At 45.4% G+C, this 13,246-nt stretch overlaps 1 protein-coding gene across 1 annotated transcript in view; it reads right to left on the bottom strand.

The window, feature by feature from the left end:
- Positions 1-13,246, bottom strand: part of SORBS3 (sorbin and SH3 domain containing 3) — a 51,528-nt gene that overhangs the window by 5,251 nt on the left and 33,031 nt on the right. The window contains exons 14-18 of the mRNA XM_015414185.1: positions 9,118-9,197; positions 6,442-6,488; positions 6,187-6,301; positions 3,288-3,413; positions 2-499 (exon numbers count right to left, since the gene is read on the bottom strand). Of these exons, the coding sequence (XP_015269671.1) occupies positions 2-499; positions 3,288-3,413; positions 6,187-6,301; positions 6,442-6,488; positions 9,118-9,197 (866 nt within the window). The remainder of the gene's footprint in view (position 1; positions 500-3,287; positions 3,414-6,186; positions 6,302-6,441; positions 6,489-9,117; positions 9,198-13,246) is intronic.

Here is a 13,246-nt window from a genome sequence, read left to right as displayed (position 1 = left end):
GAAAGAGCGCTCTTGGTTGGGAAGCTGGGGCAGAGACAGCGGGCCGTGGCACCTCCTGCTTCTGGAAGGTTGAGACAGGCTGTGGGATGCTAGATGCTGTTGCTGGACTCTGCAGAGAGAATAAGGCAGGCCGGGGAGTACTCTGGGGTCTGTGGGGCACAGCCTCAGAGTGTTCTAGCTTGGGAGACACAGGGAAAGTGAACCCAGAGTGGCTAGAGGAAGATGAGAGCGCATCTGTGGTCAGGGATCCTTGCAGGGTTGAAGGTGAAGTGTCAGACTGCCACCTGCTGGCTGGGCTGGGTGAATGCAGCTGGGATGGTGAGCCGGAATGGGCTGCCCGGAGATTTGGGGAGGGAGGAAACTCCTCTGTGTTCTTCACTCGTGGCTCCTTCAGGACCTGCACATAGTTGGCTGGGAAAATGCCTTGCCGGCTGGTACCGGAGATGCGGCCTTCGTACCAATTCTGGTCCACTCTGCGAATCAGGCAGATGCGCTCCCCCTAGCAACAAGGTAAGAGGAGGGAAAGGGTTAGCTTAGCGCATCCTCAGGGAGCCCCCTAAGCCAGGGCCAGTGTGAGGCTTACAGCCCTTTGTAGTTGAAAACTGAAGCCCAGCTCCGGATACAATGGATCCATATTTGGGGTGGTGGTATTTTTCATATGTGCATGCATGTGTATGTGTGTGAGAGAGTGTGTGTGCACCTGAAAGTCATGGCAACCTCTGGTGACCTAACCCGTATTGGGGGCCTGGAGGATATTCAGAGAGGTGGCTGAGTAAAGCCTGCCCCCGCCTCCTGACTGCTGGTATTCCAAGGAGGTCTCCCATCCAAGTACTTGCCAGAGTCGACCCTGCTTAGCTTCCGAGATCTGATGAGACTGAGCTTGCCTGGGCTATCCAGGTCAAGGCACAATGGATCCATCTTGATACACCTGCAAGCTCTTCCAGGCAAGTTATAAGTTGTCCTGCCCCACTAGTCTGTCCGGTTCATTCTTAGTAGCAGCAGCCTCAGCTCATCTTGCCTTATCGGCTCCTTATGGAGGAGAACAGCCTCCTGCGATACAACACGGCTCATTTTAACCCCAGGAAGCACTGCTTTTGGCAAGTGCTTTTTTTTTTTTTTGCTGAAAAAGAAGGACTCTGGATAGATTTCACAGTCAACAGCAAGGTAGCTTAGGGATTCATGTGAATGAAACACAAAGGTGATGAATACTCACATCTGGCTTTTCGGTATGTGTGTGTGTTGATAAGCCATCAGTGGCAGTGTTCCCTCTAAGCTGAGTTAGTGTGAGCTGGCTCACAGTTTTTTGGCCTCCAGCTCACAGATTTTTGTCTTAGCTCAGGAAGGAGGGCTCCAGAGCAAACTAATTTATGTGGTAGCCAAGTGGCTTGCTCACAGCTTTAATGTCAGTAGCTCACAAAGTAGAATTTTTGCTCACAAGATTCCACAGCTTAGAGGGAGCATTGGTGGCAATAGCTTTCCAGTACGTATGCAGCAGCAAATACCTTACATGTGGTATAATAACCCATCTTCTGCACTAAATTTGTAGTTGGAAGCAAGTTTCACATAGCAGTTCTGTTGTGTGCGAAATAGCCCTTACGTGGTCTCCTGCATATTCGCAGAAAATAGAAGCTGTCCCCAATCATGCAATCAGCCAACAGATAAAAAGGTTATGATCACTGCCTCGGAGCAAAGCAACAATCAGCATGAACAGGGACAACAGCTGTAGTCTATCGGGAAGGCGTGCTCAGACTGCTGACTGAACCTCCTCCAGCTCCCCAGCCGATCAGAGATGCTGCTGGCCCCAGAGTGAGTTTTGGCTCACCATCACCTCCTGCAACTTAAACAACAAACCTGGCTCTAACACTGCCTGTACCAGCCAACTCAGGTGATAAATAACGAGGCATGTCAGTAAACACCCTCTCAAGCCCATTTAGAATTCCTTATTGTAGGCAGTTGGTGCACATCTGAGAAGGATTATACTTTCACATCTACAAAACAGAAAATGACAGAACTGGCCTTCAGTATCCTTTTTTTTAAAAAAACTTTCTCTTTTTTGTTTTGTTTGTTTGTGGTGGCAGGGGAACAAAGTTTCAAATGTTTTTCAACTGCGAGAACTAGAAAATACTCAGCATCTGCAAAACAACCCCATGTTTAGACGCATAACTTAGCTGTACACAGATCCCTCTCCTTCCCTCCCACCTTCATCACAATCCTCTTCCCAGAAGCCCCCCAGGTATCCCCTTACCCCAATGCTGTTTGCAAAATAACCACCACATGAAGCAAAAACTCCAGTACAAAGTTCCGGACGGGAGCTGTGTTGGTCTGCAGTAGAACCTCTAGGTCAAGCCCAGTAGCACCTTAGTAAAGGTAAAGGTTTCCCTTGCTCGAAAGCCAGTCGAATCTGACTCTAGGGATGCAGTGCTCATCTCTGTTTCCAAGCCGAAGAGCCAGTCCTGTCCAATGACATTTCCATGGTCATGTGGCCGGCATGACTAGACGCCGAGGTGCACAGAACACTGTTACCTTCCCACCGAAGGTATCTACTACTATTTATCTACTTGCAATTTCTTGCTTTCGAACTGCTAGGTTGGCAGGAGCTGGGACCAGAGACGGGAGCTCACTCCGTCATGCAGCACTCAGGTCTCGAATTGCTGAACTACCGACCTTCCAGTCTGCAGCTCAGCATCTTAACCACTTGCTTTCAAGAGTCAAAGGTCCCTTTCTCAGATACTGGACAAATGGAGCTTTGACTCCTGAAAGGGTATACTTTGAAAATCTTTTTGTTCTCTAAGATGCTACTGGACTCAACACTAGTTGTTCCCATGCAAAGCTTTCAGTATAATGTGCAGAACACAGCAAGCAAATGAGTACGTTTATGCTCAGCTAAGCAAAACTGCACAAAATATTTGTCTAATTTATCTTTTGCACAGTGATGTTCTTTGGGTGCAGCATTTTCCAAGGAGAAAGGGAGAGGAAAAGGTCAAGTATGAAGAATGAAATCCAGGCCAGCCAGCAGATTTTGGAAGGTATCATTAAAAGGCCGTAAATTTTAAGTTATTACTTTTTTTAACCTCCATGGGAGACGCCACTTGGATTTCCTGCCTAGGGCATCAATAGATCTTTGGCCATCTGAGATCCCACTTTATGAGAAGCAGAGACAGACGACCAGACAGACAGCAAGGAACAGGCTTTGAAGCCATTTCCTGCTGGCCCCATTTGGAACTCGAATCCATCGTCCCAACCAATGTTTGGCCTCCCTAATTCTCTGCTTTGTTTGGCTTTGGTACCTTGCGAAATGACAGCTCCACCAGCAGGTCTCCTTTGAAGTTGTACTGAGCCACAGCCTCTCCGTACTCCAAGACTTGGATGGTGGGGGATTTGATGGGTTTGGGGATTTCTGTTGGAGGAAGAACCTATTTAAAAGAGAAGCAGCAACTGGTTATGGTTTTATTGCCAAGGACACTGGATTCTTGAATTTTAATTCCATGCTGAATTTGTGGGAAAGTGAAATTTCCAGCCTTCCAGCACTGTTGGGCCATATGGAACTCACAGAGAACCACAATTATGTACCATGCTGGTTGTTTTACTCTCTCTCAACCGCTGAGAATCTATCCCCACAAATATGGGACAGTTTGCGCTTCCATGTTCAAGCAATGCTGAGCAGGGGAAGGAATTGTATGGATTTATTCACATAGTGCTTGCCTTAAACCCAGTGTCTTGCAAGCTGTCTGCTTTGAAGGTACCACCACAACTTATCTGCCAAGAAACTCCATTGCATTGCAGAAGATTCTGGGGCATGTTCTAGGGTGCGTATCAGTTCACGTGGGGCACTAACTACTGGCTATGACTCTGCTTGAATGGAGCATGGACCCTAAAACACACCCAATGCCCTCCTGAAGTTGTGCATTTCAGAAGAAGATCTGAAGTAGTGGCCTAGAGACCTCATCAACGAGCAGCACCCAGTAAGCTCCCAAGAAACCTCAGTGTCCTGCAGTGACAATCACTGGTTTAAGTCACAAGCTGCCCAACCTCTTCCACCTCTTCTCTTCTGTTTGGCTTTGGCATCCCATATGGCAAGCTTGATTTTGTGGCAATACAAGTCCAGATATGTGTGTGGCTTCCCCAAAACAACATATTTCAGCTCTGGGAAAGCCTCTGCCCACGAAACAGCAAAGAGTTGCTCTGTGCTGATTTCTTTCTTTTTTTTGGTAACAAAATTTTTATTCAGGATATAATCAAAGCCAACATTAGTTTTACATTTATACCTGTTACATCCTACCCCCCCTTCCCCCCCCCTACATGGCTTCCCACAGTGCTACGACCTCCTGTATATTGCTTAACCTTTTCTCCTCCATCCATTTCCTCATTACAAGTTCACTAGGTAACTATTATTCTACTATTACAATTATATCTCTATTCTTTCATGATACTAAAAGTCAATATTCAATAGTTATTAAAGCAAAATAAATTGTCTCTTACATCCCAATATTTTTTCCAGATAATCTTTTAAATCTCTCCAGTCTTTATAGAAATCTTCTGCTTCCATGTTATTAAGTTTTCGAGTCATCTTGTCCATTTCAACCGAAAACAATAACTTTTTGATCCAATCCTCAACTCTCGGGACTTCATCTTGCTCTGTGCTGATTTCTAACAGGTCATCTTTCCATGTTATGTTTAAACCCACACTGCACCAACTGTGCCACATACTGCTTTGAAACTGTTTCCTAAAGTCCCATCACACTAAGAAACAGATTCCAGGATACAGAAGGCAATATCATTTCTCAGGGTCTCCAGTTCTACGGGCCCAAGTTTTTAAAAAGCTGCAATCAGCAAGTCTTTCCACCTCCCCCCACCAAACCCTCTTCTTATTACCAGAAACAGGTTTATGCTCCTGAATGTATACAGTTACTGTCTCAGATAGGAGGGGAGGCAGCCATTCATATTTATGGGAGGGAAATAAAGTACTACATGGGCAGTGCAACCCTAGACCAGGTAACACTCTTTAAACCTATTAAATGCAATGGATTGAGAAGGATGTAACTCTGTTTAGGATTGTACAGTAGCAGGAAGCAAGTGCTGCACCTTTCCCCAGCACTGGTTTGCTCAGCCTTCATTGGGAGAGACTCTGCGTATGTGCCCCCCCACAGGACTCTGTCCAGCATACAAGCCCCTCCTCCCACTCTCTTTCTGCATACAATGATGACCATTTTGCTAGTTTATCAACAGTGGCCTTGAAAGGGCTAAATGGGCAGTCAGATTCCACAGTTTAACTACGCCCTGTATGAAAACATTGTTCCTTTGACGACACGTGTCCCTCTCGCCCCCCCCCCCCCCAATGCATCCTCATGTGAGCCTCTTCTAACTTTTTCTTCTGCCTCTACGGTCCACTGCACTCAGATGTCCAGCAGATCATTTGCTGCCTTTAAAAGATTTTTGCTCTTCCTCCTTTGGGCCCTTTCACCTGCACCTGCACCTGCCCCCCCCCCAGCACTTTTTGTAATGCTGCCTCTGGCACAACCCACTAGTCCTCCTCCCTCACTGAAATGAATCATACGTTAAGTAGAACCAAATCGGAAGCATGCTCTTCCTCCTGTTTCCTGTCACCTACTTCCTTCCCCCCCTCCCTGACTCTCCTGTGCGAAATTTTAGATTGCAAGCTCCTCAGAGCAAGACCACACCTTCTTGCTATTCTGTAAATCTCTGTGCACATTGTTGGGGTCTATAATGATTCTGAGAAACCTCTGGTTTTGCTCCTCAGCTGCAGCTGAAGTGAAATTTAAGTTGTGTAAATAGATTTTGCCATACGATTCATGTCTCCAGGGATCTCTTTTGTCCCCCCAAAGAATGTGACCCTTCCCCTAAGTGAAACACCCCCTACTCAACTTCTTCCTCATTCTCCTCATGCAAACACAATGTATGTTCATCTGTGTACGTCATACCATACCTGAAAAACCTGTAGCTGCCTTGGGGGGACAGCGAGAAGAAAGGAAGGACATAAAGATAAAACAAAAATAAAAAAGGGTCATGTTTCTGAAACACAATTTTTTGTCCACAGAAGCTGGCTTCTGCACGACTAACCCTGCCCTTGAATCTGAGCAAGTTTGTGTTTCCTGTCTCCACCACATGCCAAATAAAAAATGTATCCCTTGTCCCAGAATAAGCAAGGTCGTGCCCTTCAAGGCTTACCTCCACATAGTTGGCAGGGAAAATGCCCACCCTGCCATGGTGTTCTCCTTCCAGCCAGTTTCTATCGACTTCCTTGTGGATATAGACGATGTCACCCTTCTGCAGAGTCAGTTCCCTGAAAGGTCAAAGGATCCACCCGCAGAAACAGACCACATTAAAAACAAAAACCCAGCCATGTATATATGCCAATAATAATGCAAGGAGACCCAAACATTGTACCATTGACAGAAGCCCTCCAGGTACCACTGTACTCACTTTGGTGACTCTGCCTGGAAGTCAAATTTGAGGCGAGCAGCTTTCATCTAGAGAGAGAAGAAAATGGATTAAAGGGGATGTGAAGTTAAAAAATACCCATTTGGAGCCCGTGCCACTAGATTCCAGAAGGACACCCGGGCCCCTAGCCAGCACAGCCACAGGAAACAAAACTAAAAATGTAATTGGAAACCTCAGGATCAGATCAAAGCAAATATGGTCCACGAGACTGCAGGGGGTCTATTGGCTGAGAAACAAGGCTCAGTTCCACACGAACAACAGCAAACATCTTTCAGGGCTTGCCAAAGAGGTTTAGTTCAGGCAGCAAGTGCTTTACTATTGTGCAGCCAGCCAGCCAGCCAGCCTACTTTTTAATGTACAAGCATACACTGTCAATGAGGGAAGAATCTGTGCTGATCAAGTTCCAGTAAGAATATCCCAGGATTCTCCTCTGCTGTCTCCCACTACTAGAAAGGAAAGTAACATGCATGAATCTGCCTTATACTCAATCAGATCATTGGCCCATCAAGGCTGAAGAAGAAGAGATTGGATTTATACCCCCGCCCTTCACTACCCGAAGGAGTCTCAAAGCATTTTATAATCTCCTTTCCCTTCCCCTCCCCACAACAGACACCGTGTGAGGTAGTTGGGTTGAGAGAGCTCTTTCAAGAACTGCTCTTTCCAGAAAAACTCTGAGAGAACTGTGACTGACCCAAGGTCACACCAGCAGATGAATGTGGAGGAGTGGGGACTCAAACCCAGTTCTCCCAAATCAGAGTCTGTGCTCCTAACCACTAAGGCCAACAGTGGCTTTCCAGGGTCTCAGGTAGAGGTCTTTCACATCACCTACTGCCCTGGTCCTCTTTAACTGGAGATGCTGGGGATTGAACTTGGGACTTTCTGCATGCAAAACAGAGGCTCTTCCATTAAGCTACAGCCCCTCACACTTGGACAGAGGCTAGGGTTATCCAGTCACAAAAATTCACAGAGATTAAGGTCAGATTTGAGTCCGGTAGCACCTTAGAGATCAACAGGATTTTGGGGGTGTAGTCTTTCGAGAGTCAAAGCTCCCTTCATCTCTCTCAAAATGATTAGGGTTGTACAGAAGAAGAAGAGTATGTTTTTATACCCAGCTTTTCTCTACCCTAAGGCATCTCAAAGCAGCCTACAACTGCCTTTCCCTCCTCTCTCCACAACAGCCACCTTGTGAGGCAGGCGGGGCTGAGAGAGTTCTGAGTGGTGACTGACCCAAGGTCACCCAGCAGGCTTCAGGTGGAGGTGCAGGGAATCATAATCGGCTCTCCTGATCAGAGTCTGCCGCTCTTAATCACCACACACACAGTACTCTGTCCCCGCTTTAAAGAGAAATGTGCACTCCTGAATTTCCCTTCAATTACCTCCTCTTTTAGTGGGCACAGTAACAGGAGTTAAAGTGTGTCAATGATTTATTAGCTAAAAGCAAATGTCTGTGTGATAATGGCCTGAATTAGCTGTCTCAGAACAGCAAAACATGCAAAATGCACTTAAGATCTCAACATGTATTAATTTAAAAGAAAATTGTTACAAGATGATGTACAGATGGTACATGACACCTAAAAAGATTGCCAATATGAATACCAATATGTCTAGTAAGTGTTGGAAGTGTAAAAAAGCAGAGGGCTCATTTTATCACATGTGGTGGACATGTGAAAAAGCTAAAAAAAATTGGGTTGAGATACATGCAGAAATGGAGAGAATTACCAAATGTAAATTTAAAAAAGAACCAGAAATTCTACTTTTGGGACTAAAAATGGAAGAGGTCAATGTGGCAAAAAGGACTATGATGTGGTATATGATTACCGCTGCCAGAATGACTTATGCTCAATGTTGGAAACAAGAGGAAATCCCAGGAGTAAAAGACTGGATTAGAAAATTACTCTTTATGGTAAAAATGGATAAGATGACTAGAAAACTGAATGATTTGGAAGCAGAAGACTTCTTTGAAGATTGGAAAGACTTAAAAGAATATTTGGAAAATAATTGGGATGTAAAAGATATGTTGTTTTGCTTTGATAACTATTGAACTGAAAAATTGAAGAAGGAATAGAATTTAATTATATATGATAAAAATTGTTACCTATTAAACATACGTTGATGTTAGGGGAAGATAAATTTTAAAGAATGTGCAGGAGGTCGGAGCAATGCAGGAAGCCGTTCAAGGGGGAAAGGGGGGGGGTAGGATATAGAAAATTTTTTTAATTGTAAGACTGAATGTGATTGTGATGAAACATATCCTAATAAAATGTTTAATAAAAAAAAATAAGAACAGCAAAACATGCTACCTGAGAAGGAAGAACATTTAAGTCTTGTTATCAACCCTGGAGAGATAAGATGGGATAAAGTTTTAAGTTTTTCTTTAAAAATCTCAATGTGTTTATGTGCCAAAGTTGGGGGAAGATTTCCTTCTGACCATAAATATAGGCATAGTGACTGCATAGTCATATGAGGTTTTCAGATGGCATTTCAATGGCAGCCCCCAAAGCATTCTAGAAATTTGATGAGAATTCAGTTTAGGACCTTTGGACATCCAACTTCCAGGGAGCACAAATGAGCATAAACCAGTTTTTAAGTCTGCAACCTATTATTTGTGACCCTCTTGCAGGGAGGCGCCAGGCAAGTGCTTAGAACCTCCCATCTCACCTTGTTCTCTTCTTTCTTTGTGGGACTATCCAGAACCGCGTCCAAAGACTCAGGAATTCTCCCCACATGCCTCAAAGGATCTACGTGGAAACATATAAATGAAAACTCTTTTGGTTATTTCTTAAAGCTGCCTTTCCTAGCAACTACAGTGGTTCAAGGGTGCTTAGTACAGGTATGATAAGCAGGCAACGAACAATTAAAAGCAAACATATTATCCCTTAACAAAATGCAACCCAGACTGATTATCTGTAAACCACCCATCTATGAAGCACTAACTCACATCTCTTCTAGAAGGAGACTAGCATAGGATGCCTCCACACATACTCTGACAGAGTATTCTATAAAAGTGGAGCTGCTACTAAGAATGAGCAAAGGCTCACCATGCAACTTGGCAGGAGATTTCAACCAGGAAAAGGGTCTGGAACAGAGGTGTTGAACTCATTTGTTTGACATGAGTTCTTCTTTATTTATTGTCTTTAGTGTTTTTGCAACCGGAGTCATAAACAGCAAACCCTCATCCCACAATAAATCTCATTCCACAGGGAAACATGGAAGAATTTAAAGGCTGCTACTGCAAAGGTTGTCATGTGATTTGACAACAGCTGCTAGAAATTTGGCCACACGCAGGGAAATTTGTTTGCCTTCATCTCTAAATAGCCAGGACAGTTTTGCTTCCGGAGAAAGGAAGTCCTGATTAAATAAAGGGGAGATCAGTTCATCTCTTACAGCTCAAAATTTGGGGCAATCAAGCAAAATATGATCCACACAGTCAATTTTACTTCTGCCGCAATTACAGAGTCGATCTGAGTATGAAATGCCATTAAATCTTCCTGACATCACAGCTGAAGGTAGGGCATCCAGGCACGCTAGAATGAATGCCCTTCTATACTTTGGAAGAATTTTCTCAGATAAGTAGTTTGGCATTGTTGTTGGAGGCTGAATGCCTACTGAAAAGGTTGAGCACACTCTGCGGGCTCTAATCGACATGCTCTCATAGTCAAAGGATTTAACACGAATGTCACTTTGTTGGCCCAGGCCATGTGTGCAATAAAGTGCAATGCCAGGTACCAGAGATGCATTACCACTGACCATGACCTATGAACCTCCTCAGCAGAACTCGGGGCCAAACCAGCCCTCATCACCCTTTATGGTTGCCAACGCTGGGTTGGGCAATCCAGGGAGATCTGGGGAGAAGACCCTGGGGAAGGCCGGCATTTGGGGAAGGAAGGGACCTCATCAGGGGGTATAATACCCTAATATAGGCCCTTTCGGTCCACATTTTGCGTGGTTTCCCCCAGTTCCTCGTGGGCCAGATAAGAGCCCTGGATGGGCCAGTCCTGGCCCCCAAGCCATATGTTTGACATGTCTGTTCTAGAAGGTCTCTGGAGGTGCACAGGTTCATAATAGAAAAGACAATCCTTTAAGTATGCTGCCCCTCCCTCAATTGGGTAGGGTTCTAAAGATCAAAATCACCAGCTTGCACTGAACCCAGAAGCACATCGGCTAGCGTAGCTGTTCCAAGCAGTCCTATTTGTACTAACATCTAGATCACCTTGAAGGACAGCTCCACATACATCATATTACAACAGTCCGGCCTGAAGGTTACAGCAGCATGGATCTGTGTGGCCAGAAGCATAGAGTGCGGGAAGGGAAATAATTTCTACACCAATTGCAGCTGATAGAATAAATTCTTCGCCACTGCATTTACCTAATCTTCTAACAAAAGTATAAGTAATACCTCTAAGCTCTTTACCACATACATTTAAACCTATCCTATCGAAATTGGCAGAGCACTTTACTGACAAGAATTACCTCCATCTTGTCTGGGAGAGGGGCCATGACACAGTGGGAGAGCATCTGCTTGGCATGCAGGTTCACTCCCCAATATCTCCAGTTAAAGATCAGGTCAAAGGTGATGTGAAAGACCTCAGCCTAAGACCCTGGAAAGCTGCTGCCAAACCTCAGCCTGAGACCCTGCAAAGCTGCTGCCAGACTGAGTAGACATTGATGGACCAAGGGTCTGATTCAGTATAAGGCAGCTTCTGTCAGGAGTAACTGGTTAGTTAGTCCAGTATCCCATCTCAAACTTAGCAGAGTACACTAGGCTACATGCAGTAGAAGTCCTTTGTTCTCAGTGCACTGGCAGAGTTACAAAGTTACACAGAGCCACTTTTCCAGTTTCAAGACTAATAACAGTCCTTTTATTTAGGAACTACATTCTAGACCAGGGGTGTCAAACATAAGGCCCAGGGGCCAGAAGCAGCCCACCCAGAGCTCTTATGCAGCCCGCGAGCAGCTAGAAGGGAGGGGACAAAAGACTGCTTTGGGGGGGATTGGGTGGAGCCACTCCTATCATGGCTTCAGCATGGCAGAACGACATTGTATGCAGCAGCAGACAAGCAGCATGGGAGTGTATGCCCAGTGCTGCACCGCTGGCTCTCCAGTCTGCACATATGGGTTTTCCTTTGCAATGGGTCCTTGCAGTGAGGATACATGAACCTGGAGCTTACCAGCTGCTGTCCTTTATACAGTTTATATCTCCGGTACCTGGCATTACATTTATGGCACACATGGCCCAGCCTGGCCCGGCAAAGTGAAATTTATGTCAGATACGGCCCTCGTTACAAATGAGTTCGACACCTCTGTTCTAGACAGTAAAGCTTAGAGACAGAGATAGAATCTAATCTAACTATATCGGACGAATACGGATCCAGAGGTGCATTCTGCATCCATTGTGGCAAAGAAGAGAGCAGCGTGCTCCTTCTTTGTTGTTTGTGCGAGAGACGAGAGTGTGTGAGAGGGCAGAATAGAAGGAAGAAACGCAATTTCCCTGTAATCTATCAGTCTACATCAAAGGGACAGAGACAGGAGAGTAAACAGGAAGAAAACCCACAGTTTGCCTGTCTATCTCACTGACTTGTTTGCAAACCACCACCACCATCCCTTGGGGGCTGAGGCTTGAGACAGCATCTAGGCCTTCTCCTCCAACAGCTTCGTGTGTTCATTTGGATTCAGGTTTAGCTTGTTCTTCCTCAGCCACCCAAGCACAGCCTCCAAACACTGGCCACACATGGAGAGTGCTTCCTCTGGTAGATTGTTCAAAGTATATGTTGATGACATGCAGCTCTATATCTCTCTGGACATATTGATGATACTCAGCTCCAAAGCTGCCTAGACATTCAATTTTCAGCACTCTCATATATACATTAAAAAGCATGGGCAAATCTTCCAGAATCCCACAGGATAGATCCCCACTTCCTCATCATTCAGCATGACTTTCTGGGCATGACCAGACAGAGTGACCAAAACCCACTTTGACACTGTGTCTCTCAGGGTCAAGAGACACATCATGATTTGTCATGTGCAATGTCCAGGTTCCTCTGATCATGCTTTGACTGAGACAGCCAGACTTCAGGTACAAGGGAACTCAGTTCCTAAGCATTTGGGAGCATGATTAGGACTGGGACTGCAGAAGAAGAGGGCGCCCCCCCCCCCCCCCCCCCCGTGCCATTTTCCCCACTTGAAATGCCCCAGGGGAATCACTATTTGCCCTACTGGGGAAACTTACATGTAGCTGATCAGCCTCACACCATACAAATAATGTCCTTCTGGGGCTGTCTAAGGTGGTCGACCCTGGTTAGTACTTAGATGGAAGACTTCCTTGAAATACCTCCTCAGGAGGACAGGGGCAGGCTTTATTCAGCCACCTTTCTGAATACCCTCCAGGCCCCCAGTAGGGGTCAGTCACCAGAGGTTGACATGACTTTCAGGTGTAGACACACACACAAAATACAAAAATACCAAAAAGGGGGGGGGATAAGTTCCTTCACACCTGATATTCTAAGGTCAGGGGAATCCAGACACTGCAGATTACAAACCATAACATGTAGTTTGACCATCAAGTCCACTCTATCCTAAAGACAGTATAGTAATATCAGTCAGTCTACAGTGTCAAACGTGGCAGAAAGATCCAACAAATCAAAAGGGTTGTGTTCCCCTTGGTATTTGGAGATTGTCCACCAATAGGATCCGAGCAACAGTGGTCTCTAAGCCAGGCTTTAAGTCTGAAATGGAGTTGAAACGGGTGAAGCACAGACAACCCATCCAGGAAAAGTTGCTCCACTGACAC

Source organism: Gekko japonicus, unplaced genomic scaffold (assembly GCF_001447785.1).
Source record: "Gekko japonicus isolate JY-2015 unplaced genomic scaffold, Gekko_japonicus_V1.1 scaffold9, whole genome shotgun sequence".
Taxonomy (NCBI): Eukaryota; Metazoa; Chordata; class Lepidosauria; order Squamata; family Gekkonidae; genus Gekko; species Gekko japonicus.
Note: the sequence above shows the minus strand (reverse complement) of the source record. Positions and strands in the feature narration are given on the sequence as shown.